Here is a 25344-nt window from a genome sequence, read left to right on the forward strand (position 1 = left end):
ACCAGTTCCTCCCTCCTCTCCTGCCAGGGCCCATCTTGGCATCCCTCAGGGGCCTGGGCACAGGAGGAAAGCAGGGACCATTCTTTTGGTGCAGAGGATGCACACTGCTAAGCCACAGGCTGCACCCAGTCCACCAGTATTGTTTTAGAAACGCGAATTGGTCGCCATTGTATTTAAATTGAAAGCTACTATATTAAAATCTAGGTGCCCAGCCTTTCTTGGAAAAGTTGAAGCTTGCTAACCGTGGGTCCTCATTTCCAGAAGGTAGGAACGGCCCAGAGTCAGGATAGTGGCTCTTGTCAGAGGGATACACACCCTCCAGTTCACATGGTCCTCAGCACCCCAGGACGCCGCACGCCGAGGCCTCAGTGCCCTGGCACCATTCTTTTTCTCATAAAGTAGTAACGAAGTATTTCTTTACCTACGCTGTTGTCAGCAGTGAGAACAAGGCAGACAGAGGGGCTTCGCTGGCTGCATCTCTCACTTGGCCCACTCCATCCATGCCAACATGCGCAGGGAGTGTGAGCCTGCTGCAGCCAAAATGGAGCGGGCAGAGCTGTTCTGGGGTTCTAGCCTCCAGTGCTGTACTCGCACTGGAGTAAAGGACCGAAGATGGGCAGATTTACAAGTGCTCCCTAGTGCAGGGTCAAGTGGAGATGCGTCCGTCTCCCAAGGGGTCACCCCAGGCCGGGGACCCAGAACTTAAGAGCCTACTGCCAACTGTCCAGCGCAGACTTGAAGCCAAACCCCAAGGGCTTTGACTCAAACCAGCTACCTGAGGAAAGAGCAGGAGGCCCCAGCGGTACTTGTGTGACAGACACAATCTTTGTCTCTCAGAGTAGGAGAAGGCGTGTGGAAGCCCACCGCTCAGATGAAAGCAGCTGCTGGAGTGGGCAGGAAGTGGAGGACGGGCCCAGAGCCAGCACACGTCTTCCTCCAGTGTCTGGGACTGGCATGAAAGCCACTCACTTAAACCCACAGCTTTGCCAGGTCACAGAGGCTTCTGAGCACATTCCAACCGCATGTAAATCTGGGGCAAAGATCACTAGCAAGTAGAAGGCCTTTGTGAGGACAGGAAAAATGTCAGCAGGAGCCACCAGCAGAAAACGTGAAGGAGACAACAGGGCAAGGAAAGAAAAGAAAGCCAGGCTAAACCTCAGGCTCCATCACCTCTTGATTGGATTTGGCAAAAGCCTCTGGCCTATTCTTTTCAGTTACCACTGAATCCCCTGGATGAGCAGCACGGGGCCCAGTTGCACCGCTGGCTAAAGACATTTACTGATTAATAAGTATTCACTGAAATGGAATCAAAACACTTGCATGACCTCATAGTTTGTAAAGCATTTTCTCAAACATTTCATTAAACCACCCATGCTCAATGGGACGATCCCTATTTTACTGTCATTGACACTGAGTGTCACTTGTGACTTGCAGAAGCTCACACTGCCAGGCAGTAACACCCTTGCTATCAGGACACCAATAACTCTCTTTGTAAACCCAGTTTGGGGCATGGCCCATCCTCACTCCCTCCCGCTCCCCCAAATCACCTACAGAGTCCCAACTCCCTTCCACAGTGCTCAAAGCTGTGTCTGGCCTGAACCCTAAGTACCCTTCCACGGACATTGCCCACTCCATCTCTCCACAGACCCCAAACTCCGGTCCTCCCGGGCTTTGCTGTCTACAAAACACCCACACTTTTTATGCAGCTGCTATTTTTAGACTACTGTCCCCTCAGCTTTGCAGGTTGTGTGATATTTTCTGACACCACTTCTCCAACACCACTCGGTTCCCAACAATTCAGTTCAGTCCTGACACTACCTGGAGTTAACATCAGATCCCCCAAGTTAAAGGGCGCAGCCCCACACCAGATGCAAGCCGCAAATGGAGTGCCCAGGCTACTCACACCTCTGCCTGGCCAACTTCAAATTCAGGGGTTTCCACAACTCCCCCTCAGGGTCAGTATTTGCTAGAAGGGCGCTCAGAACTCAGGAAAACACTTACGTTTACTGATTTATTATAAAGGATGTAATTCAGAAACAGCCCAATGGAAGAGATGAATAGAGCAAGACGTGGGGGGAGGGTGCAGAGACCCCTAGCCCTCTGGGTGCATCACCCTCCAGCGTCTTGGTTTGTTCAACCCAAAAGCTCTCGGAATCTCTAAATCAAGTTTTTGTAGAGTTCAATCTCCAGCCGCCCCATCTCTTCCAAGAGGTCAGTGGGTGGGGCTGAAAGTTCCCACCGTCTAATCACTGGTCCTTTCTGCTGACCGGCCCCATTCGGAGGCTATAGGGATCCCACGTTAAGTCATCTCCTGAGCATAAGCTCGGGTGGGACTGAGCAACAGGCAATGATGAACAACAAAAAGACACTCCTATCACTCAGGAAATTCTAAGAATTTTAGGGGAACTGGGGACAAAAAGTATTTATTTTACCACACACACCTTTTCTTCAATGTTCCAATTTTCAAAATTCTACTCTTTACATTCAACCATCAACTATGAAACTGCCACTGACTCTGCCACTGAAATGACTCCTTCAGTGCAACTCTGGTGTGAGCTCCCAGAGGCAGGGCAGCGTCCTGGCCGGCCCTGTATTCTCGGAGTCAGATCAGAGGGCAGCAGGTGGCCGGCCTATGGTGGTGGGATGTGGTCAGGGAGCTGTGATGCCAGCTCAGCCTTGGGCACCCTCACCTCTCCCCTCTGTGCCAGAGAAGCATTAAGAAACATCCCAGATGACATGGATTCTTGTCTCCGTGACCGGCCCACCTTCAGGGTGGAGGTGACAGGCACTTGGCTTCTCTGGGCTCCCACTACCCCATAGCTGGGAGTGTTAAGATGTTGGAAGAGGTTGGCAACAGTTCTCGCAGCTCCTTTGTGGATGGAAACTATATGTAGAGACACGGTTGCATTCACATCAGGCTCTGGTTAGGTTCCCAAAGTGAATGTCAGCCTTCAGAGAAAAAGGCATCCCCAGAACAGTGTGTGACAAACAGTCAAGATCACCCAAGAGTAATATCCCACACCACTCGTGCTGCTTAACTGTGACCAGCGGCGCAGGCAGCAGCTGGAACGTGTAGGTCACACTTCCTGCAGGGGAAATAGAACCCAGACTGCAGGCATCCAGACACGTCAACGCCAACCGGGAGTCCACAGACCAGATGCAGTCGCGGGCCAGGGGTGGGAGGCGGGGAGGCAGTGTTAAGGCCAGGAGACCAGGGTCCACGGCCCACAAGTGGTGGACAGGACAGAATGACAGATTAGTAACCACATATGGCTGTTTATTTCATACAGGGCTCTGTACAAAATATTTACACATATTCTTTACAGAATAGTAAACCACCTGAAGGTAAAAAGATAATGCCTTCTTCTCATTGGCGGGGAGAATCCTGATGTCAGCAAAGCTATAAAACCAATGAACTTTCTTCTCCTTAGGCCACATGAAAGCAAATGCCACCTGTTTCCTGGAATTCAAAATGCTGTGGTGCTGGGACCCTGATTGTGTTCACCTCCTTTCCTTTTCCCCACCAATTCCTTCCGTATTTGCCGACAGGCTTCAGTGCTTGTGGCAGGAGCAGCCGACGCTGCTGTTCTTTTGTAAAGATGACAAGAGGATGAATTTGCTGTGGGGAAAGACTGGGAATATCTGTCACATCATTACCTATGGATCCTGGAAGAATTTCCTTTTTCTCGATGTATCCACCACTTTCTAGGTTAATTCATGCACATTGAACTCACCCCAGGTGGGACTCGGCTATGAAGAATGATCCGTCACTATGAGCTTTTTTTGGTTTTAAAGTGCAACTTAGTGTTGACGCCTGTCGTGACCTCTCTGGGCTCGCCGGCAGCCCAGCATGCTAAATGCCCTCCACTCTGTACAGTGGGTATGTGGGAAGGATGTGGATGGTAGGGTAGAGTGCCTCTGGCATGTTCACTTTAAGAAAACACCTGTCAAGAGGGAACAGTGCTGGAGACAGACCAGGAATATTAAAGTACATGGCTGCTTTATACTATATACCCCAATTCTTTGAAGCAGCAAAAGGCACTTTTATTTCAAGCTAGAGTTAATCTAAAACACACCTGGCTTTGCTTACAGGAAAAGTTGTCTGGGAAGAACTGAAATGATCCATCTCATTCCCTGAGGCCTGGAGAGTCCTCAGGCAGCTTGGGGCAGGGAGCTGGGTGTTCCCGGCTCCTACCACACTATTCGGGCTGCAGGCTGTCCCTTTCTGGGTGTTAACAAGTTTCCAGTGACATTTCATTTCCAACTGAGAAGGAGAGACCAGCAGTTGAGGAGATAAATCAAACCAAGAAAACAAAGTCAAGGAGGTGAGCGGGTACCTATTTGGAAGTAGATGGGTGATCTGAGGAAAACAGGAAGGAAAGCTAGACAGGAAGTGGGCACCTGGGAAGTGTGGGGCCATTTACAAATACCAACTCTGGCTAAAATAAAATGTTAAATAATTGAATAAAAAGGCAACTTCAGGGCCTTGGAAGCTCATCCTTCTGATGAGAGCTATTTTTTTCCATGAAGGAACTATTATTTTTAAAGTGAAGTTACTTCACATGTTGGGTATTATGTAATTCTAAAAATAGTAATAAAAGTGTCTTTTATAAGCAACTTTGTGTGGCTTGTAGAATCGAGTAGGTAGGGGGGGGAAAAAAAAGCGCGGGCAAAACCAGCCTGTGTCTGGGCCCTAAAACCTAACACTCCTTCCCATCTGACGGGAAATGCCCCAGTGCTTTCTAGGCTGAAAATTGGTAGGATTTACCCAGTAACCTAATTCACGTCTGTCTCCTTGATTTCTGACCAGCTAGTGGGGCTGCACTTACAGGGGCCAGCCTTCTTTAGCAGAAGCTCCTTCCTTCTTTGTCCGGATGAAGCAGACAGAACAGGAGAAGCTGTGAGGCGGGCATTCAGTGGTCCAGCTTACTTAGTACTGGGCAGCCAGGAGGGTCCCCAGTAACCAGGCCCAGTGGGTTCCAAAGGCATCGGGGAGCTAAAAATCTTCATTTCCTCCAACACAAGAGGAGGTACGGAGAGCCCATTCAGAAGCCCCCACAAGGGAACAGGAGTTCTCTGCCCAGGCCCCCCAGTGCCCAATGTCAGGCAGGCTCTGCTATTGGCCTCTGAAGCAAAGGCGAACTGTGGACAGGCCGGGCAGGGTGGCAGGAATAGAAAACCCTTGACAGAAACCCTTTTAATAAAGGACATCCCACCCCTCCCCATCCTTCCATGGAAGGGCGAGACCTTAACGTAACGTCAGAGGCAATGTCTTCTCTGGCGTTCAGGGGAACAGCTGCAGCTGAAACTTAGGAGCCCACTCCAGAGCACTTTTCACCACAGCCAGAGCAGCCGCCCCAAGTGCCACTGTCAACCCCATCACTGCCAGTTTCACAAAGCGGTTGGTCCTTGGTTTGGTCAGGACGTCTTTTGTTCGCTCCTCGGGCTGTAGAAGTCCCCGAAACCGCTGCCGCAGTACCATGTCAGGCCTCTGCTGAGCTGACGCCAGCTCAAAGTCTTTGAAGGTAGAGGCTGCCGTTCTGTAGAGAAGGAGACAGAAAGAAGGAAATAGTATGAAAGAAATAGGCTGAGGGCTCAGCCATTCATTGCTCAGGAAACTCTTCTTTATAAAGACCCTTGCTGACCAAGTGGGGATTCCGCTGGCCTAAGCTTCGAGCTCTGGAAACCTCCCCCCAGCCCTGTCCCCACTGACACAATCTCCCACCATTTCTGCTCACTAACAACTCCCCACTCCCAAGCAGTGCCTCAGTATCACTCACTTCATGGATTGCTGTTGGGCAGCTGCCTTCTCAGCAAGTTTGGAGGAGGGAAACTGAACAAACAGGTCGCCAGCTCTACTGATCAGCGTCTCATAGGGAAGGTCCTGAGGGATCTGAGACAACAGGTGGTGGACCGAGGCCATGTCGCAGTCACAATCCTGGACTTCCTGCTCTCGATACAACACGATCTGTGAAGAACAAGGCTTTGCATCAGAGACCAGAACAGACAAGGCCTTGGCTAGGTGCACTGCATTCTCCTTAGGGATGAATTTAAACTGGTACCAGACAGGGCTCACCCCAAATGTCTGGCAAACTGTTGTATCCATCAAGGGAGTAATAATGTACCTATCTGAGTGCTTGTCCTGCTGGGCTGGCCCTTCCTATTAGAGGCAAACCTCTACTCCATGATACGAGAGACTGACCAATTAAATAAAGGAGATTCTTTTAAGGAGGGAGAAGAGGAGAGGGATTACTGGAAGATTCCTGGAGGTCCGGCACAGGAAAAAATTGTTCAAAACAGTCGAAAGATTGGTCTTGCTCTCTTTAGAGAGCAATGAAGAGTCCCCACGAGTCCCCACCCTCACCCCACCCCCCAATGACTCAGGCCCTTAATAACTGCACCCCTGCCCCCCCGCAAACCATCTCAATCTTCTATCATAATACCACATCTCTTCTTTTCTTAAACCCAGAGTTGGCAGTTTGTACCAGGTTAGGAGATGTCAGCAGGAGAACATAATTCACAATGCAGGTGAGCATTTTAAAGGTCAGAAAAATCACGCCATAAACAAATCTGTTCAACTTCGTTTAACCAGCATTTCCCAGACTTATTTTTACACAGAACATATTTTTCCATGACACTGCCATTACTGTAGCACAGAATGGCATCCAGGCACACCAGTTTGGCAAATGCTGTCTTTTGCCTCTTTCTAAAATCCCCAGGTTTCCCGTTAGGAGAAATGATCAAGCTAGACCGTATGATGGTGAAGCTAGCTGTAGGCTTAGGCCTGTACCTACCACAGCCGCAAAGTAGATGGGCATCAGGGGGTGGCAGGCCAGGAAGAAGTCGTACAACCGCACAACGTGCCTGAAGTCAGACAGGACGTGGCCAAACCAGGTGATGAGCCAGCTGAGGGCAAAGATGGTCCCCACCTCGGCTCTAGGAGCAAGGAAATCCACATGTTAGGCTCCCTGCGGAGTCAGCCCTTTCCTTTCTCTGGGCCCTTCTTTGGCCTCAGCGCTGTGAGAAGGAAGCATCTGGGAAATACGCTTTCTGGAAAATTCAGCCACCTAGGAATTCAGCATTTTCTCCTCACAAAATACAAAGTCCTTAAAATGTAGCTGCCATCATGACAGTATTAACTACAATAGGGTCCTGGTTGCCTTATCGTACTGGGTGCTCTCCTAATGGCCAACGAATGTCTACTACAGGAACAAGAAGCATCTGTTTTCAGAACACTATACCAGGATTTTCCATCTGAGAAAGTCATACCCTTTTGGGGGGCACAGGCACATACTCAGGCTTGAAAACACAACTATTAATTTTTCAGTTAACCTGAGATGACTGAAACATCTTAAGACACAGCCATGATTAAAAAAAGAAAGAAGTGACGCATTGGCCAAGGACACATTTCCAACTCAAGAGAAGGAAAAAAAAAAAGAGATCTACGAAGAAATATTTCTTCTTGGTACGTGGTGAATAAAACCCCCCACAGGTGGGCTTATATTTCTTGCCTCCGGGTCCTACAGGACTGTACTTCTCTGGTGGCAATAACCTCAAAGTCCACCCCGGCATACTTACCGTGTCCACCTCTCCCCGCTACATGTAAACTCCTCAAAGCCCTGGGCTGGGACATCTCTTGTATCCCCAAAGAGCATAGCACCCCAAAAGTGCTCCAAGACTGTACAGAACTGAATTATCCAGACCGCTGGTAACTGAAAAGGACACCTTGGAAGAACTTAAGACTAATCAACGTAAGATGATGATGAGCTAGACTTGTGAGGAAGAAACAAAGGCTAGAGACAGTTGAAGGCGTGTGTGTGCGTGTACACACAAATGTAGTCACATAAATACCTCTGCATGAAGTCATGGAGTTCTGGATTCACCTGGTCAATGATGGGCATCAGATAGTTTAATATATGCTTGGTATTGTCCATTGTTGGATCCATGAAATCCCTAGAGGGAGACAATTCAATGAGCTTGGAAAGACCAAATACTTAGGTCAGGGGTGGGGATGGAATGGGGCTCAAACCGCTGAAAACACTGACTAGAAAATGGGCTGAGGAGTTATCCCGGGGGAGGGGGGCTCTTATGTTCCTCTGCACTGGTACCTGAGGTGGTGGGTAGACAGCTTTTCTACCAGGGAAGTCGCCAGCCTCTTGCCTAGCACCAGCAGAAACGTGACCACGATGTCATGGTAGCCCTGGTAGTAGTGCAGCTGAGGGTTGCGCTCCAGGATGAGGAGAATGATGTCAATCAGCTCCTCCTGGAGCCCCGCTCGCTGCTCATCCGGCATGCCTGGGCAGGCGAGAGGACAGAGGCGCGCTTGAACATGGCGAGCCGCCTAGCAACGCGGAGGTTCGGAGGACGGTCGGTAATGGATTTTTAGAAAGTATTTAATAAAAGAAAGTTTGTATTTTGTAACACATATCAAGATCCACATACATACAGGAAACACATGGCAGACAGGAAAGAGCCACAGACCAGCAACCTTACAGTGGGGGCACACGCAGATCCCATTTTGACCAAGACACCACAGTTCACATTGCCAATAGTGTGGCTATTTGGCACCATGTGTCTCCTGATGCAATGCACTGAGAAGAACTCAGCATCACTTCTGTGCAATTCCTATCAAGAGTGTATAAACCTAGATCGAATAATGAGGAAATACCAGACAAATCCAAATTCAGGGAAATTTTATGAAATAACTGGCCTGTCATAAAACACAAAAGAACTATTCCAGATTAAAGGAGGCTAAAGAGAAGCGATGCCTGAATGAGAAATGCATGAATTTGTATTTTCTTTTCCTATAAAGGACATTATTGAGATAAATGGTGAAATCTGAATAAAATCTGTAATCAGATGGCAGTATTTTTCAACATTTTACTGATTTTGACAAGTGTACTGTGATTAGGTAAGAGCCTTGCTTTTAGGAAATACACCCTGAAATATTTAGAGACAAAGGGGCACCATGTCTGTAATTTATTTTTAAATAGTTCAGAAAAAAGTGTGTGTGTGTGTGTGTGTGTGTGTGTGTGTGTGTGTGTGTATGGAGAAGGAGAGAAAGCAAATACAGTAAGAGGTTAACATGTAAGAAAATCTGGTAAAAGCTATCTGGGGAATTCTTTGTCCTATTTTTGCTACTTTTCTGTAGGTATGAAATTATATAAAAATAAAAAAATGTAATTGCTTGTTCCCTTCTAAACCAAACCAGATTATCACAGGAAATACTGATCTCCTTGATCCAAAGATGCAGCTGGCAGCAGGGGAGCCTGTCTCGGGAGCTCCTTCTGAGGATGCAGCTGAGTCTGGCAGTGTTGCTTCTCAGCTCATCTGGCTTTTCGTATAAAGACGCCAAACCCTGGCCTTGTGAACTGCTTTAAAAGAATGGCACATAGCACAGATTTCCTACTCCATCAGTTTTCCCAGTTAAAATAGCTAATGTAAGGGCTCAGACTAAACTGAACAAAGGGTTTAAGACAAGAGCGAAGCTCATCTCTTGCCCGTATTTACCCTACTGCTTCTCGAAAGGGCACACTCTACAAGATAAAATAAAAAAGAAAATGCAGTAAACTAAGTACTATGGATAGGTAAAGTCATGAAAGTAGTGAGAGAAAAAATTCAACCCTGTTTGAATTTTCAGTATAAGAGTGGTCAGCTAAGCTGAGAACATGAATGCAAAGAGTATGAAACCACATGGAACCAAAATGTCCTTCGATAGATGAATGGATAAAGAAGTTGTGGTATATATACACAATGAAATACTATTCAGCAATAAGGAAAGATGAAATAGGACCATTTGTGACAACATGGTTGGATCTTGAGAGTATGATGCTAAGCGAAAAAGTCAGACAGAAAAAGCAGAGAACCACATGATTTCACTGATATGTGGTATATAAACCAAAAGCAACAAAAGAACAAGACAAACAAATGAGAAACAAAACTCATAGACACAGACAATAGTTTAGTGGTTACCAGAGGGTAAGGGGGGTGGGGGGTAAGAGATGAGGTTAAGGGGAATCAAATATATGGTGATGGAAGGAGAACTGACTCTGGGTGGTGAACACACAATGGGATTTATAGATGATGTAATACAGAATTGTACACCTGAAATCTATGTAATTTTACTAACAATTGTCACCCCAACAAACTTAAAAAAAAAAAAAAAGAAACCACATGGAAAGTTCAGCCTCCAGAAAGAATACCATTGACTGATGTTTCATAAACGGAAGAGGACTAAATGGCTCAGAGCGAAAATGGGTTACATCGGGAGAAAAAGGGGAGGTGTCCGTCCTGTGTAGTCCCACCCAAAGCGTGATAGGAAAAGGGGACAGGACCATGGGCATATGTTTTCATCAAAACCAAGTTGGATCCAAACAAATATAAAATCATGTTGTTCACTTGAAACTAATATAATGTTGGATGTCAATTATAACTCAATAAAAATAAATAAAATTTTGAAAAGCAAGATGGCAGGCCATTGGCTATATGAGAATCCCAAGAACCTCTCCAGGGAGCAAGGATGCAAGCAGAAAAGAAGGACCTTAAAAAGACAAAATCCAAGCAAGAGTGAAGCAATGGGTTTGGAGGTTCTGTTTCCTTTAGCAATTTCCCTCTCTTCATGGACCTAGGGATGGAGTTGCCAAATGAAGAGAAATAGATCACAAATATGAGATTTGTCGTCCAGTTTCCTTCACTGTAAAACTGGAGACAATGGTCATTCTCATTCTTCCTGGAATGGGGAGGCAATTTTAGAAACTGACTCTCTAAACATGCAGGGAATGGCTGCCTTTCCAGTCCAAAGCACTCAATATAGGTATATGCAAGATATCACTATTTATAAATCTAATCAAATGAAGATATTAATAGTTCTTGTTAGTACCCACTTCTAAACCAATCTACGTTCTAAAGCCAGATTGATGGCTCTAGCAATCCCTGTGAAGTCTCTTCTGTGGCTCTGAAAGGGGGGAAAAAAACCTCTTCTCTCATTTACCACTTCTAGGCCAAGAGAAATTATTTTTGGCTCATGCCTTCACAGTCGGGAGTGTGAGTGTGACCCGGTAAATGAAAGAATGACTCAGCAGATTGGGAGCACACAGGGTCCCTGAGAAAGCAGGGTCCTGCATGTTAGTTCACACTGTGTGCTGGGATGGAAACTGCCCAGGGCTGGCAGGCACCAACACAAGACAGTAAGTGCACTGGGACAGAAAGCCAGTGTAGCAAGACCGAGAGAGCGTCTCACCAGGAGGGAACCGCCGCAGGGACCGCCTGACATCCAGCAGTACTTGCTGGTAGTCCTTGCTCTGTCGCAGGTCCTTCCCTGCGGGAGGAAAAGGAACGTGTTATCATAGGACAGTCTGGGAAGCCAGAGCAGGAGTAAAACATTCTGGTATGACAGCAACAGCCTGGAGGACATACTTCAGTTTTTTTCCTGAAAAGGACATAACTCAAGAGACAGCACTGGGAGAGGAATCTTTAGTTTAGTTCCAAACATGCTGTTTGATGCGAGTCCTGATGATGGAGGAGGAGGGAACGCACTGTCCAGGGGGCAACTGAGCGAGGTAGAAAGAGCAGCAGAGGAGCGGTCAGGAGGCCAGAGGCCTCGTGTGGCCGCCAGGGGGGAACTGCTCTGAACTGCAAAGTCCACGTCTGTAAAATGGCAATAATCCCTTTCATAATGGACGTCTCAGGTTAGTGTAAGGACCAAACAAGATCATGAATGTGGAAACCACAGACCACTGGAAAAACTCTAGCATCTATCAAGTCTAGGAGAACTGAGCTGTTCAGAAAGCACCACTAAGAAACTCAGAAGATAACCTCTCTTGACCCAGAAATCCTAAAACTAAGACACTGCAAATAGGAGATAGTACTTGTATTCAGGTGACAAGCCCACAACAGTGTGAAAGTAAGGCGGCAGCAGCTAGCTGTTACGGCTCACAAGTGTACATTTCCCTCAACCCAAACCGAGTGTTGTATAACAAGTCTGCATTTCCTTCACAAACTGAAATCAAAAGCTCCCAGAGGAGCCTGTGCAATACTTCCCCCATTCCCCACCCCAGACTCTTTCTTATAAAGATTTGGGAAATTTGGAATGTGACAGAAGAACATCATCTCAGGATTCAGAGTGTGGCAATGCCTTTTCCTTCCAAGAAAAAGCCGACTGCTCTGAGGCAGCCAGTTTCAAAGACGATAACAAGCGGCAACTTAACACGTACTCGGCTGCACTCTGACACTGTGAACTTTTATTGGCAGAGGCTGGTTTAATCATCTCCAATACCTGGCACACAACAGGAGCACAGTGAATATCTGCCAAATGAGTGAAAGAATCCCCAGCACCTGGATTTTGGCCGTACGTACCAGGAGGGCAATAAATGTTCGTTGAGTGAATGAATGACGAAGTAGGCTCCCTGTTCTGCACTGTATTCCAAGGAACTCCTTTCACTACAAGGACCTTGCAAATTAGTTAACAGCTTTTCACACAATTATAGAATTTTAGAATTCAAAAGGATCTCAGTATGTCCCAATAAAAAGTTTTTTTTTTAGTTTTTTTTTTTAAGGACCATAGAGGTATCATCTCTCCCCATAGCCAATGTTTCTCAAAATGTAGTCCATCTGCATCAGAATTAGGTTGGGGTGCTTACTGAAATACAGATGCGTACAACCCACCTCTAAGATATTCAAGACTGCAATATGCATTTTTAATAAACTCCCCTACCTAGCCAATAAAAGCGATCTACATACCTACCTAATAATAAAAGCTCATTCCATTTTTGAATAAAATTCTACTTACAGTTTGGCCTGATTTTCAGATGGGGCCCGAGCATATCCTAAAGTGCTTTAGATTTACTCATCTACTCTTGGTTTGACATGAGCATAAAAATCAAGGACCCTGGAATTCTTGTTTTCTTGCCTCCTGGACAAGCTCCCCTCACAGGACCAGCCCCCTCCTTACCTGCCGTTGGAGGTGGGTCACTGGCATCGACATCCAGGAGCTTGGGCCACACTTCCCGCCGGATCTCATCGGTCAGGAGCCCTCCTTCGCTGATCGCCATGCGTCTAAGGGCAGCCACATCAGTGGGATCACTGTTCAGAGCCTGCTGTATCTCTGCCACTTTCTTTTTCCTTTTGGCATTAAAGTCTGAAAAAAAAAAAAAGGTGGCGGGGAGGCATTAGGCACATACTCAGCATGTGTACATTTTCTGTTCAGGGCTCAATCTCCTTGTATGGTCTGAGGTACAGGTTGGTATATTTAAAGCCAACATACAGATGTTTAATTAGCACATAATGTGTAAAACATTAGAGAGATATACCATGTAAGTGACAAGTAATAAATGCTCAGTAAATTCAGGCATATCTAACAGTTACTGTTCATGTTTTCCTAATAGAATGCCTGTTCTTTCTTAATACTAAGCTTCAGAGCATATATATCTCTTAATATAATCATTGTTTCCTGTTGTTTACAGAAGAAAAATGTATATGTAGGCCACCAAAATTCAATACTACACTTTTAAACAAAACCACAACCGTCTCCAGTTATGACTCACATAGAAATATTGATCAGAATCACATAGAAATATATTCAAAATCAGAATATCAAAGGGTATACTCAGGTCTCCAGTGTGACTGGTGGTAAGAGAGGCATAATACTGCACACAAGGCAACTGCTTCTTAACAACCATATTAATTACTATGATCAGGAAGTAATGTTTTAAGCATCTTACATCCTTATGTGATAGTTTGTTATTTATACATTGGCATTTTACTGTGTTTAAATTACTTTTTAGGAAATTGGTTGAGAGTTTGTGGTTGATGTTTATCACATTATAATTTTCCTATTTAAAATAATGGAGTGATGGGTTCTCAGAGTTTTCATATAGAATGTCTAATTTTAGGAACGGCAAACACAAGGAAAGTTAAACAAGACACCACAAAAGAGATGTCACAAAGCAGTGCATTATAATTGCCCAAAAAAAGGTACGTGCAGACACCAAGAGCTCAGAGACTACTGTGGGTCAGGCTCGTCTGAGAGGGCATTACTGAAGAATGTAGCTTAAATAGGAAAAGGAGGGTTTCAAGAGGCTGGGAGTAGAGGTGGAGAGCAGAAGGAAGGCTCGAGACAGGAAACACAAGACCCTTTCATTGAAATGTGAACAGACTCATTAAAAAACATTTATGTAGCACATACCAGGCGTAAGGCACTAGAGTTACGTGAAGTGGAAGATTAGATGGTAGGTTAGGCTTTAGAAGGGACTCACATCGGAAGGTAGATTAGGTTTTAGAAAGGACACAAGCAGCTTTCCTCAGTAGTGTTCTATTCTGAGACAATAGTCTACAAACTGTTTCCAGGACAAAGCTGCACATTATTAACACAAATGAAAGCTGGGACTAATGGTCCTGGTTACCCACCTATGGGAGTTGCGACATATACACCGACCGGTCTGGAGTCACATGCAATTGGAGGTGCAGTCAGGGAAAGAACACGGGTGACTTTTCACCTCGGTAAACCTGTTCTCCTGGCTAGACTGTTATTTTCCCTGGTAGCCGAGTAGGGTGACCATCTATCTCTTTCAGTTCGTCTGAGATTCCTGATTGCTACCTATAATCCTGGTATAACTACTCATAGTAAACCCTTCCTGCTATTTGCACTCTCAAAAACGTCCCAGTTTGTATGCTAAATTAAATGGTTACTCTATCTAGAAATCATGAAAAATCAAATCTCAATTCCCTTTGTCAGCACAGCACCTAACTAGTCAAATGTCTGTTTACAAGGTGCTTTAAGCTCTTGGCTTGAGTGTGTCCATCCATCCCTCCATTTATCTGTCATCCATCCTTCCACTTGTTCATTAGTCTATCACTTCATTTATCAGTCCATCATTTAATGAACATCGACTTGTAGTAAGCACTGTACTGGGCTTAAAAAGATGAATGTGACTCCCTCCCAGCGCTGAGGGACAAACAATTATTATACATGATATAACAGAATCATGAAGAATTATGAAAATCCAGGGGAAGGAATGACTACTTCTTAGGCAATCAGGAAAGGCTTCGCCAAGAATATGTTCTGGTACGTTCTTAAAGAAAACTTTGCACACGGAAGAGTAGTTAGAAGGGAGAGTATTCCAGGCAGAGGAAAGAGCGTGTGTAAAGACTTTGTCACATGAAAGAAATATCACGTCCAGAAAACACAGCAAAAATTCTGTGAGGCTGAAGTGTTAGGTACAGGGAGAAAACAGAGGCTGGAAAAACTGCAGTAAATGTGGCTTCTGGAAGAGTCGGGGCTTTGTCCTGCACTCACGGGAAGACAGGGAGGGATTTCACTTTGGGTCGAAGGGCCATCCTTTGTAAGAGAAGACTGTATGCTTCCAAAGAGGGATCAGAGACACAGGAAACAGAGAAGACTTTTTATATAACACAGACTGAGACAAAATATAAGAAGGAATTGAATTAATTTCCAACAAAGAAAAAAAGTACCAGATAGCCTACATTATGATTATTTTTTTACTTATAAGAGCTTCCTTGTACCTTCTACGTATCACAAATTAAGAACACTTACATGGTAACATGACTATGGCTTGAGGTAAATTGACATGTAGAAATCTTGTTAACCTACTTGCTATGAGTGTAGACAAATTTTCTCAGTTTGTTTAGACATATATCCACCTGCCCCTCTTTCCAAGTAACTATTCAGCAATCTGGGGGAACGGAAAACTGTTGCTTCTGTCTTGAGGAAAATAACGCTGTTTGCGATCAGTTGGATTTCTGTTAGGTTTTGGCAAATAATCTGCCAGAATTTTCACTAATTCTGAACCCAAACCACAGCTCCAGTACCTAGTCCTCTTAGCACTCTGTTCTGATTCTATTTTTAATCCTGCATTTCAAAATTTATTCTGATCTTCTGGATTTCGGTGCTCTGTAGGAACTCAATAAATATGGGCAGAACAGAAAAAATAATTTAGGTTAGCTACTGTTCCTCTGGAAAAACTGGCCCGGAGTAAATGACTATTTCTCCATACTATTGTTAAGGGTATGCCCACTGCACACCTCTAAATAGTCACACACCGCTTAACTAGGATACGTTCTGAGACATGTGTCATCAGGCATTTCGTCACTGTGCCAGCATGACAGAGTATCACACACTTACGCAAACCTACATGGCATATCCTGCTACAACCTAGGCTATATGGTGTGTTACCTTTGTATATGTGGCCCATCATTGATTGAAACATCATTATGTGTGGCACACGACTGTAGATTTGTAGGCTCTGCCCTTTTTCTAAAGCTTCCGGTACTTCCCCGAGTAGGATGCTGCTCAAATGTGCATTTTAGCTGCAGTCTGTTCAGGCTCCAATATCACGTTCTTCAATTCTAGTGATTATGTATTAATGGCAGATGAGGAAGGTACTCCTAAGTGTGCCATCCCCTCCCCCACAAATATTTATGACACCTAATACATGGGCTCTCATTGTGACGTAAAAAGGGAGGAGAAAACAGAAACCTCGAGTGAGCTAGAGATGTATAAATTACAGAGTGATAAGGGCAACTTCTAAACTCCACACTGAGGGAGAGAAGGTTGGCAGAGTCTCAACTCAACAACCAATTTACACATATCCCCTCCATCTCAGAAAGAGAAAAATCATAGAGCTGTTCTTGGGATGCTCAGGAAAATATTAAAAATAATGCCTAATAGCTACTTTAAGAAATATTTTATACAAGGATTTTGGGGTGGGACACACATTTCTGGACTTGAGACTGCTAATTTGGGCTTGGGATAAAAGCCCACATTTCATCTGGAGGTAGCGCATATGTGATAATACAAGTCCCTGAATCCTTGCTTCTCCAATTTCTTTTTGCCCCACTTACATGAGAGGTTTTACCTATTCCAAAGTTGGTATCTTCCAAATTCCTTTACAGGAAAAGGTCTGGGCTATCATAACCGTGACAGAATGAAATGACTATCCTACAATTGGCTGCAGAATATAAGACACTGCTGTAAGTAAATCCCTGATGCCTGAAAAAGCAATTCAGTCAACAAAGGAAAAAGAAATGATACAGGCATTACTTGGCTAGCTCGCCATTAAAATGGTCATTTTAATAAGAGGCACTGAAGCAGTTCTTGAACGGTTCAGATAATGATGGTTCAGCCCATTATTGTCTCAAACCTTCCCCAATTCTGGCTATGGAACCAAGGTAAAGATTTCTGCCTCCTCAGAACAAACAGGTATCTCTGAAAGCACCTGCTTGGGGAACTAAACAGACAGGGAAAGAACAATGACTAAAGATCAACACTAGCTATGCTTCCTCTAAAAGTTTTTCCATATGTAGTTTTCCAAAATACATATTAGTGACTTATATCAGCTAAAAAGCTCCATATACTTAATAATGGAATCTCATGTGAGAATACAAAATTCCATACCAATTATTTGGTTTAATCTTGCCTATCAAGAAAGCTTTGCAGTCTTTAAATAGACATTAAACTCAAACTAAGCAACGCTAGTCTTGATCAAAACAATGGAAGAACTAGTCAGAGAGGGAGAGAACGCATGAGAGAGATCTCCTTAGACAGGTAGACAGCACCCTACCCCACCCCTATAAACTCCTGAAGTTGACATTGGAAATTAACTTAAAATTTTATGCTTGAACTTCATATCTGTACTGGAAAGACAATGGGAGAGGAAAACCTTACCTTTTTCTAAGGCTCCTATTAAAAACAAAATAAAACAAAGTAGCCTCTGTTTTTGAAGGTTCTATTTAGTTTCAACAAACAGTACTGCAACTAGCAGATTCATTAACTCCGGGAAACATAAAGACAAGTATGTGTTAACACAGCTTTACCCCCAAAACGGAGAAAAATATTCTAGAGAGTAAATCAATCTGATCATAAACTCTACAAAGGAGAGCTGCTAGTATTAATAACTTTGCCAATATGATTAAAAACACAACAAAAACAAACAGGAAAAACAAAACAACAACAAAAACCTTTTTCTAAATCCATTCAGAGAAGCAAAGTCAAGGAAACTAGGTGGGGGGTAAAGTCTCTTAACTTAGGCACAGTTGCACTACAACAGGTCAAAGGACCCATACCACCTGGGACACTATTATGCCACCAGGACAGATGTCACACAAACACCAGCAAAGGGTTACAAGGCCAAAGGGCCCAGAGAAGTAATGTGAGTGAGCTCCACTTCCATCCAGGACTAGAATAGGAGAAAAAGGGGATAAAAGAAAACGAGACCAGAGAAACAAGATGTGAATGGGTGCTGCATCGAAATTTAGGGGCTCCATGGGGAATATGTTGTTGGCTCTATTATGGGCACCACCCATTAGAGGAGGGAAAAGTGGGAAAGCTCCATTAGTCTTCTCCAGAGGGAAAAAAAGATTGTTTTACTCGGTACAGAGTAAACAATAACTTTAACTGTCATGTCTTAATTCTATGTAAAATATATTTGAAAATATAGTGCACAACAAGACCATGATTTCACACAAATTATTGCTTAGATGAAACAGTATTAAAAAAATAGAACATTGCTTTTTACACAATCAAATAACATTAAAATAGGTGGGACAGGATTGATACAGAAAGTACATGAGTGGCTGCCAGGAGCGGTGGAGACTGGGGAATGGGAAGTAAGAGCCTTTTTTCCCCCGCCCCGAATTATCACTGTGGACCTAGACAGCGGGGAAGGCTGGACAACCGTGTGCAAGTACTAAGCACCACTGAACCGTACACTTGAAAGGGGAGTATGTTATGGTAATTAAAAGAAATAGGTGGTCATGCACGCCGCGTAAATAAAGCCGGCGACAGATGAATGAAGTTTGGGAAACCAGCCTTACAACTAGGGAGGCGCCAACAGGAGTGTGCGGACGTGGCCGGACAGTTTCAGGCCCGGGCTGAGGCTCGGCCTGAGTTCTCAGAGAGACCCGATGCTCCGAGTCAGGCGAGACGAGGCCGAGGGCAGAGTCCCCCCACCCGGTCCGTTTCACTGGGGACGCGGTTCTGCCGCCAGGTTTCTTCTGGTCTCTTCATCCGCTGACCCCCCGATTGCAGGCTGTCCTCTCCTCCAGCCCTTTCCTCTCCCGCCGTCCCGACCCCGCCCGCGGCCCTGGGCGCACCCTGCGCAGTCGCCGCCGGGCCCCTGAGCCGGCGGTTCCTCAGGCGCCGCTGGCGCAGGGGCCCTCTCCTCCGACAGCTGTCCCCTGCCCCTCGGGCCGCCTTTGCCCCTCAGGCCGTCCTCGCAAGCCACTCCTCCGCGCCCCGGCCGGCTTCCGTACCTGCCTTCTCCGTGTTGCCGTCCCAGCGGCTGGAAGTGAGGCCGTCGCCCTGCGCACTCCGGGAGGCCATGTCCCGGGGGCCCGGACTCGGGCCCGAGCTCCGGCTGGTGGCGGAGCCTCCAGAAGACGCGGCTGTGGCCGCGGGACCCACCGCCCGCTCCGCGGGGCAGGCTCCGCTCGGTCGCCCGCGGTGCGCAGGCGCGTAGGCATCCCCGCGCGGGCCCCAGCCCGGTGCCGACACGTGACCGTTCGCTACGCTGGAGCGGGCAGCTGTCTCCGGAGCACGCGTGCGGGCGCCGTGAGCCGAGGAAGAGGGCAGGGAGCGCGCCAGGGAGACTTCCAGCTGAGCTGTGGAGCGTGGCGCTCTTGAACAAGTGTGTTCAGGACCTGATTTTGTCATGGCTTTTGCTTTTGTTTGTAAAATGATACTGATGATAATAAAAGTACTGAACTCAGTTATTGGGAAAGTGCGTAGAATACTACCAAGCATATAGTAACTACGCCATAATTATGAGCTACTGTTTTTGCTTACCAGAGATTGTACTTCCTGTTTCTCCTTCCCACACGTACTCCTGTCATGCTTGGCTACTTCAGGGTTTTATCAGAACCACCGTATACGGCTCCGCAGGCTGTGCACTGCCCCACGCCAGGAGGGGCCGTTCATATAGATGATTACGTGAGCAGTGATCCCCTTTGAGTTGTACAAAACTGGCCACTTCGTCCAAAATGAGAATCTGGCTTAGGTCTTTGACCACCTTCTCGTCTCCAATGACAGCCCTTTCTCTCCAATTGGCCACACATTCCCTCGGTCACACACACCCCTATTGTGATTGCCAGCAACTACCCCACTTTACAAATCTCCAATGCATCACTTCCCCCCACTCAAAGTTCCCATGATTCTGGTTGTTGGATGACTCCTACCATAACAGTTCTTTATTCTTTGAAATCTGCAATCCACACAACCCATTACTACTGGCTCCTCTTGGTTTCATGCCCATCCTGTTCAATCCAGGTTCCAGGGTCCTCTGGGTGTCTTTCATGAGCAGAAAAGATCACTCTGAAGATAATTTGATTTTTAAAACTAATATTCAATTTATTACAATTAGAAATCCCAAAGTTGAGTTATTTCTTAATTCCAACTGACAAATTTTACAATTCCATTCATAAATCTAGTACATTTTAACAGTCACTTCTTTGGTCCCATTAATAAAATTGGTTAATTAAATTCCTTTGAAGAGTCGAAGGAATTGAAGATTCGAAACTGCATTTATAAATTTAATAATTCACTTTCCTTTTTTAAGTACCACAATTTTCTAACAAAGCCTTGAGTCCTTATGTAATTCCTGTAAATGAAATAAAGTTATAAATATGTTGAGTCATGAATTTTCAAACATCAATACAAATTTAATAAGACTTCAACTTAAAATCACAAGTCTAAATCTATTATTCAAATATACATTTGTAATTAGTACTGCAAGAATCTGTTAGAATTCTCAAAATTATCTTAAATATATAAGAATTTAAAGGATCACATTTATATACAAGGTGTGATCAAATATGGTGAATGTTTAAATTAAAAAAATTATTACAGTAAAAGACACATTGCCATTAATCTCCCTCAATGTATTCCACCTCTCTTTGAACTCACTTATCCCATCGTTCTTGCCACTTTCTGAAGCAGTTTTGGAAGTCCTCTTTCGTGTCTTTAGTTGCGCTATCGTGGCTGCCTCGATGTCCCAAATCATTTTGACTTTGGGAAAGAGCCAGAAGTTGCTCACTGCCAGATCCAGTGAGTCAGGTGGATGAGGACACACCTTAATGTTTTTGATAGAAATTGCCATATACCAGAAGCGATGTGTGACACGGAGCATTGTCATGATGGAGGATGATTTACAGCACACTTTAAAACACACCTTCTCTCAACTGGAGCTCATACCCAACTGACTGCACTGAACAAGTTGAAAGTTGTCTCACACCATTACTAGGGTTCGACATGCTGCTTCCCATATTGAAGATCCTGCCTTTCCGTTGGTTGGCACTCAGCAGCAGTATTCACTGTATTTTGTGATCACAACGGAAAGGCTCCGTGCCACACATGGCTTCTTGTATGGCAATTTCTGTCAAACAAAAACATTACGGTGTGTCCTCATCCACCTTATTCACTGGATCTGGCATCATGTCACTTCTGGTTCTTCCTCAAAGTCAAAATGACCATGAAAGGTAAACATTTTGAATCAATTCATAATATCAAGGTGGACATGACAGCACAACTAAAGACACTTATGAAAGAGGACTTCCAGAACTGCTTCAAAGTGGCAAGAATGATGGGATAAATGTGTTTGAAGTGAGGGGAAGCATTTTGAGGGGGATTAATGGCAATGTCTCTTTTACTATAATAATTTTTTAATTTAAACATTCACCATATTTTTATGATCACACCTCATAGATCGCTTAATACAAAAGTATTAGCACTGGGAGCTTGAAACATTTCTCGTCTTTATTCTAAATTGTAGTTGAGGTTAAAGGATGCTGATTGCCCTGAAGAAAGAACTGTCATCCCAATATGGGAGTAATAAGCTCCAGCAATCTGGGGTATTTATTCCCTTCTGTTACTGTGCTGGCTGGTGTGCCAGCTAGATTCTTGCCTGTGGTAGTGACGGGACAGTGATCTGCTCGCCTCCCCACCATCACAACTCTAGGACTAAACAGTGAGTGGTCATTGTGAGGCTTGGGCCAGCTCTTATCCTCCATGAAACAAGGAAGTGGCTGGCTCTCAAGGGAAAGAGACTCAAGCTACTGCCAAGTGCTCAGGAAGATGAACAATGTGTCCAATAGAGATAACTAGTTGTCGTCCCGGGCTGATTCCCCATCTTCTGGGCAGCACATTGCCTAATTGCAGTTCATCACTATGGAGCTCTAAATGTCAGCGTGATCAGGAATGCCAGTCATTTTGCCTCATAATTCTTCATGCCCACTGTATTTGAAAAGAGCTCTAGGTGGCAGATGAAAATTTTAAGGAAGTCTTCCCTGGTCAATAGAAATAAGCCTATGATTTGAGCATTGTGATGGTCATGTTCATTGCCCTGTGGCCTGGGCTTGGAGCCTGTAGGTGAGTCAGAGCCTGCTGGGCTGGTCTGCCACGGGGCCCAGAACACCAGGAAGCACAAATATCTTGTAAAACCCCCAATCACAAACATGGAGATTACTGAATCCATTTGTTTGTTCAACAAATATTCCTGGTCCTTACACAGACCAGGCCTGTGCTGAGACACGACACAATGCTTTATCTATTCTCTACTCTCCAGGACAGCTCAGGTTGGTAGCGGAGATGGCCTCTTCCACTTACAAAAGGTGATGAATACTAGGAAAGGGGGAAGAAGCTTAGAGGGGCAGGAGAGGATGATGAAGGAACATTTCCTGGGGTAGTGACTTCTAAGCTTACCTAGGAGGGTAGCAGTCAGTCAGTTGATGTCGGGAAGAGCATTCTCGGCAGAGGAAATAACACAGGCACTGTTGTGAAGCTAAACAAAAGCAAATCAGTCTAAAAACTGGAAGTGCTTTAGTGTTCTTACAGCAGTCCAAAAAAGAAAGTGGACTTTGACACTAGTGAGGGCAGAGAAGTGTGCTGGGGCAGGTCAGGCAAGACCCCGTAAACCATACTCGAGTCTGGACTGGAATTCAAGTCCAATACAGCGAAGGTTTATGAAGCACAAAACCCATGCCAGGCTGTGAGCTGGGACGTAGTGACAAATGTTGAATTAAGATTCTAATGGAGGAGACAAGTAAGGCCAAGTGAATAGAGGTGAGTCGGCACAACCTGTAAGTCTGGGAAAACATGGAAAATCCCAGAAACAGGGGCATGTGAGGTCTGTGGTAGGTGGACTTCTAAGATGGTCCTCAATCTTTCCACCCATGGTGTACATGCTGCATAATCCCTTCTCCTTGAATGTGGGCAGCACTTGTGAATATGATGGGATTTCACTCTTGTGATTAGGTGATGTTATGAGGCAAGAGATGAAGGGATTCTGTAGATGTAATGAAGGTCCCTAATCTGCTGACTTTGAAGCAGTCAGAAGGGAGACTGGCCTGGGTAGACCTAATCAGGTGAGTCCTTCAAAAGAAGGTGCAGGCCTTCCCTGAAGAAGAAATTCAAAGCAGCAGAGACCTTCTCCTGGTGGCCTCCAAGAAGTGAACTTCCATGTTGTGGAGGCCACATGGCAGGGAGAGGTGGGCAGCCTGTAGGAGTGGAGGGCCTCAGCCCTACACCAAAAGGAACTGAATTGGGCCAACAGTAAGCTTAGAAGAGGACACGGAACTTCAGTTGAGATCACAGCCGTGGCTGACAACTTGATTTTAGCCTGGTGAGACCTTGAGCAAAGGACCTGGCTAACCCACACTTGGGATACCTGAACCGCAGAAACTGAGACAATCAAATTTGTGGTATTTTGTTACACAGCAAGTGACTGGAAATCTCACCCCAAAGAAGCTGAAAGATTTATTGGCTCACATAACTGAAAAGCTCTTGCCCGTCTTCATCCCCTCTCAGCTGCCCACCTCTTCATGTTGACTGAATTCTCCCACAGGCCTTAGAGTCATAACATGACACTGACAGCTCCAGGTCTCCCCAGACTTTTTATATCTGACCCTGTGAAATACAGCTGAATAGTCTTTGCCCCCAGCATTTCCAAGAAAAGTCTTTACATGTCTCACTGGCTGACTCTGTCACCTGCCTAAGCGTGAACCAGTCAGAGGCCACCATATGCTGACTGGTTAGGCCTGAGTCTTATGTTCCACCATTGAGCCAGGGGTGGAATTCTGTCCAAAACCCTGGGACTGAGTGGGAAAGAGGTGGAAGAGATTGATTGCTCTCAAATTTACAACACACCATCTTTAATTAACCAGTTTGCCTTCAAACAATATACTGCTTCATACATAGTTGTCTCAAGACCTTACAAAAGATTCCCATTTCCTTCCGTTATTCATGCTGTCATACACTTTTTTCTTAAATTCCTTCTCTTCCCCCTTCTCTCACTGCTTGCCTCACCCAACACTTGCAGACAACGATGTGACTGCATTTTGTCGCTAGTTTGTACTTTCTAGAACTTTATATGGATGGAATCATACAGTATGTAGTCTTTTTAGAATAGCTTTCAGTCGGTACAATTTTAAGATTAATCCGTGTTGTTACATGTATCAATTCTCTGTTTATTGCTCACATTTCATTATATGATTATACAGTTCATTTACCCATATGCTATAAATACACAACTCACTGCTAATATTTTTGCTGTAGATCAGGGGTTAGCAAAGGATGGTCCATTCACAAGCCAAAACCAGCCTGATGCCTGATTTTGTATGGCCCATCAGCTAAGAATGGTTTTTACAATTTTAAGTGATTGGGGAAAAAAATCAAAAGTAGATTAGTGGCACATAGAAATTGTAATTCTAATTTCACTCCATAAAGTTTTATTGAAACAAAGCTATACTCTCATTTACCTATCGTCTAAGACTGCTTTCATTCTACAACAGTAGAGTTGAGTGGTTGCAATAGAGATCATGACCCACAAAACTGAATTGTTATTTTTTAAGGTAATTAAAATTTTTTTCTTCATTTATTCCATTTCCAGTATTCATTTTTAAATTTTTTTTTATTGGGGAATATTGGGGAACAGTGTTTCTCCAGGGCTCATCAGCTCCAAGTCATTGTCCTTCAATCTAGTTCCAGAGGGCGCAGTTCAGCTCCAAGTCCAATTGCCGTTCTCAATCTTTAGTTGCAGGGGGTGCAGCCCCCCATCCCATGCAGGAGTTGAACATGCAACCTTGTTAAGAGCTGGCGCTCTAACCAACTGAAGCCATCCTGCCGCCCCTCCAGTATTCTTTTGTTGTGATCTGAATTTCTGTTTGGTGCCATAATCCTTCTGCCTGAAGAACTTCTTTTAACATTTCTTGTAAGTCTTCTGGCAATGTACTTCTTCAGTTTTTCTTTGTCTGAGATTTTATTTCTCCTTCACTTTGAAAGGTATTTTCACTAGGTACAGGATTCTGGGTTGACAGTTTTTTTCCTCCAGCACTGAAGTC

The 25344-nt window shown here is 44.9% G+C and overlaps 1 protein-coding gene across 1 annotated transcript; it reads right to left on the bottom strand.

The window, feature by feature from the left end:
- Positions 1 to 3260: 3260 nt before the first annotated feature.
- Positions 3261 to 19583, bottom strand: TBC1D20 (TBC1 domain family member 20). Its single transcript, XM_019755201.2, has 8 exons — positions 19267 to 19583; positions 12950 to 13135; positions 11240 to 11317; positions 8109 to 8295; positions 7852 to 7953; positions 6795 to 6936; positions 5781 to 5968; positions 3261 to 5540 (listed from the first exon to the last, which is right to left on the bottom strand). Exons 1-8 carry the CDS (start codon positions 19334 to 19336, stop codon positions 5285 to 5287), a joined length of 1209 nt encoding a protein of 402 aa, XP_019610760.2. The 5' UTR covers positions 19337 to 19583; the 3' UTR covers positions 3261 to 5284.
- Between the last annotated feature and the right edge of the window lie 5761 nt (positions 19584 to 25344).

Source organism: Rhinolophus sinicus, linkage group LG13, assembly GCF_036562045.2.
Source record: "Rhinolophus sinicus isolate RSC01 linkage group LG13, ASM3656204v1, whole genome shotgun sequence".
NCBI classification, from domain to species: domain Eukaryota; kingdom Metazoa; phylum Chordata; class Mammalia; order Chiroptera; family Rhinolophidae; genus Rhinolophus; species Rhinolophus sinicus.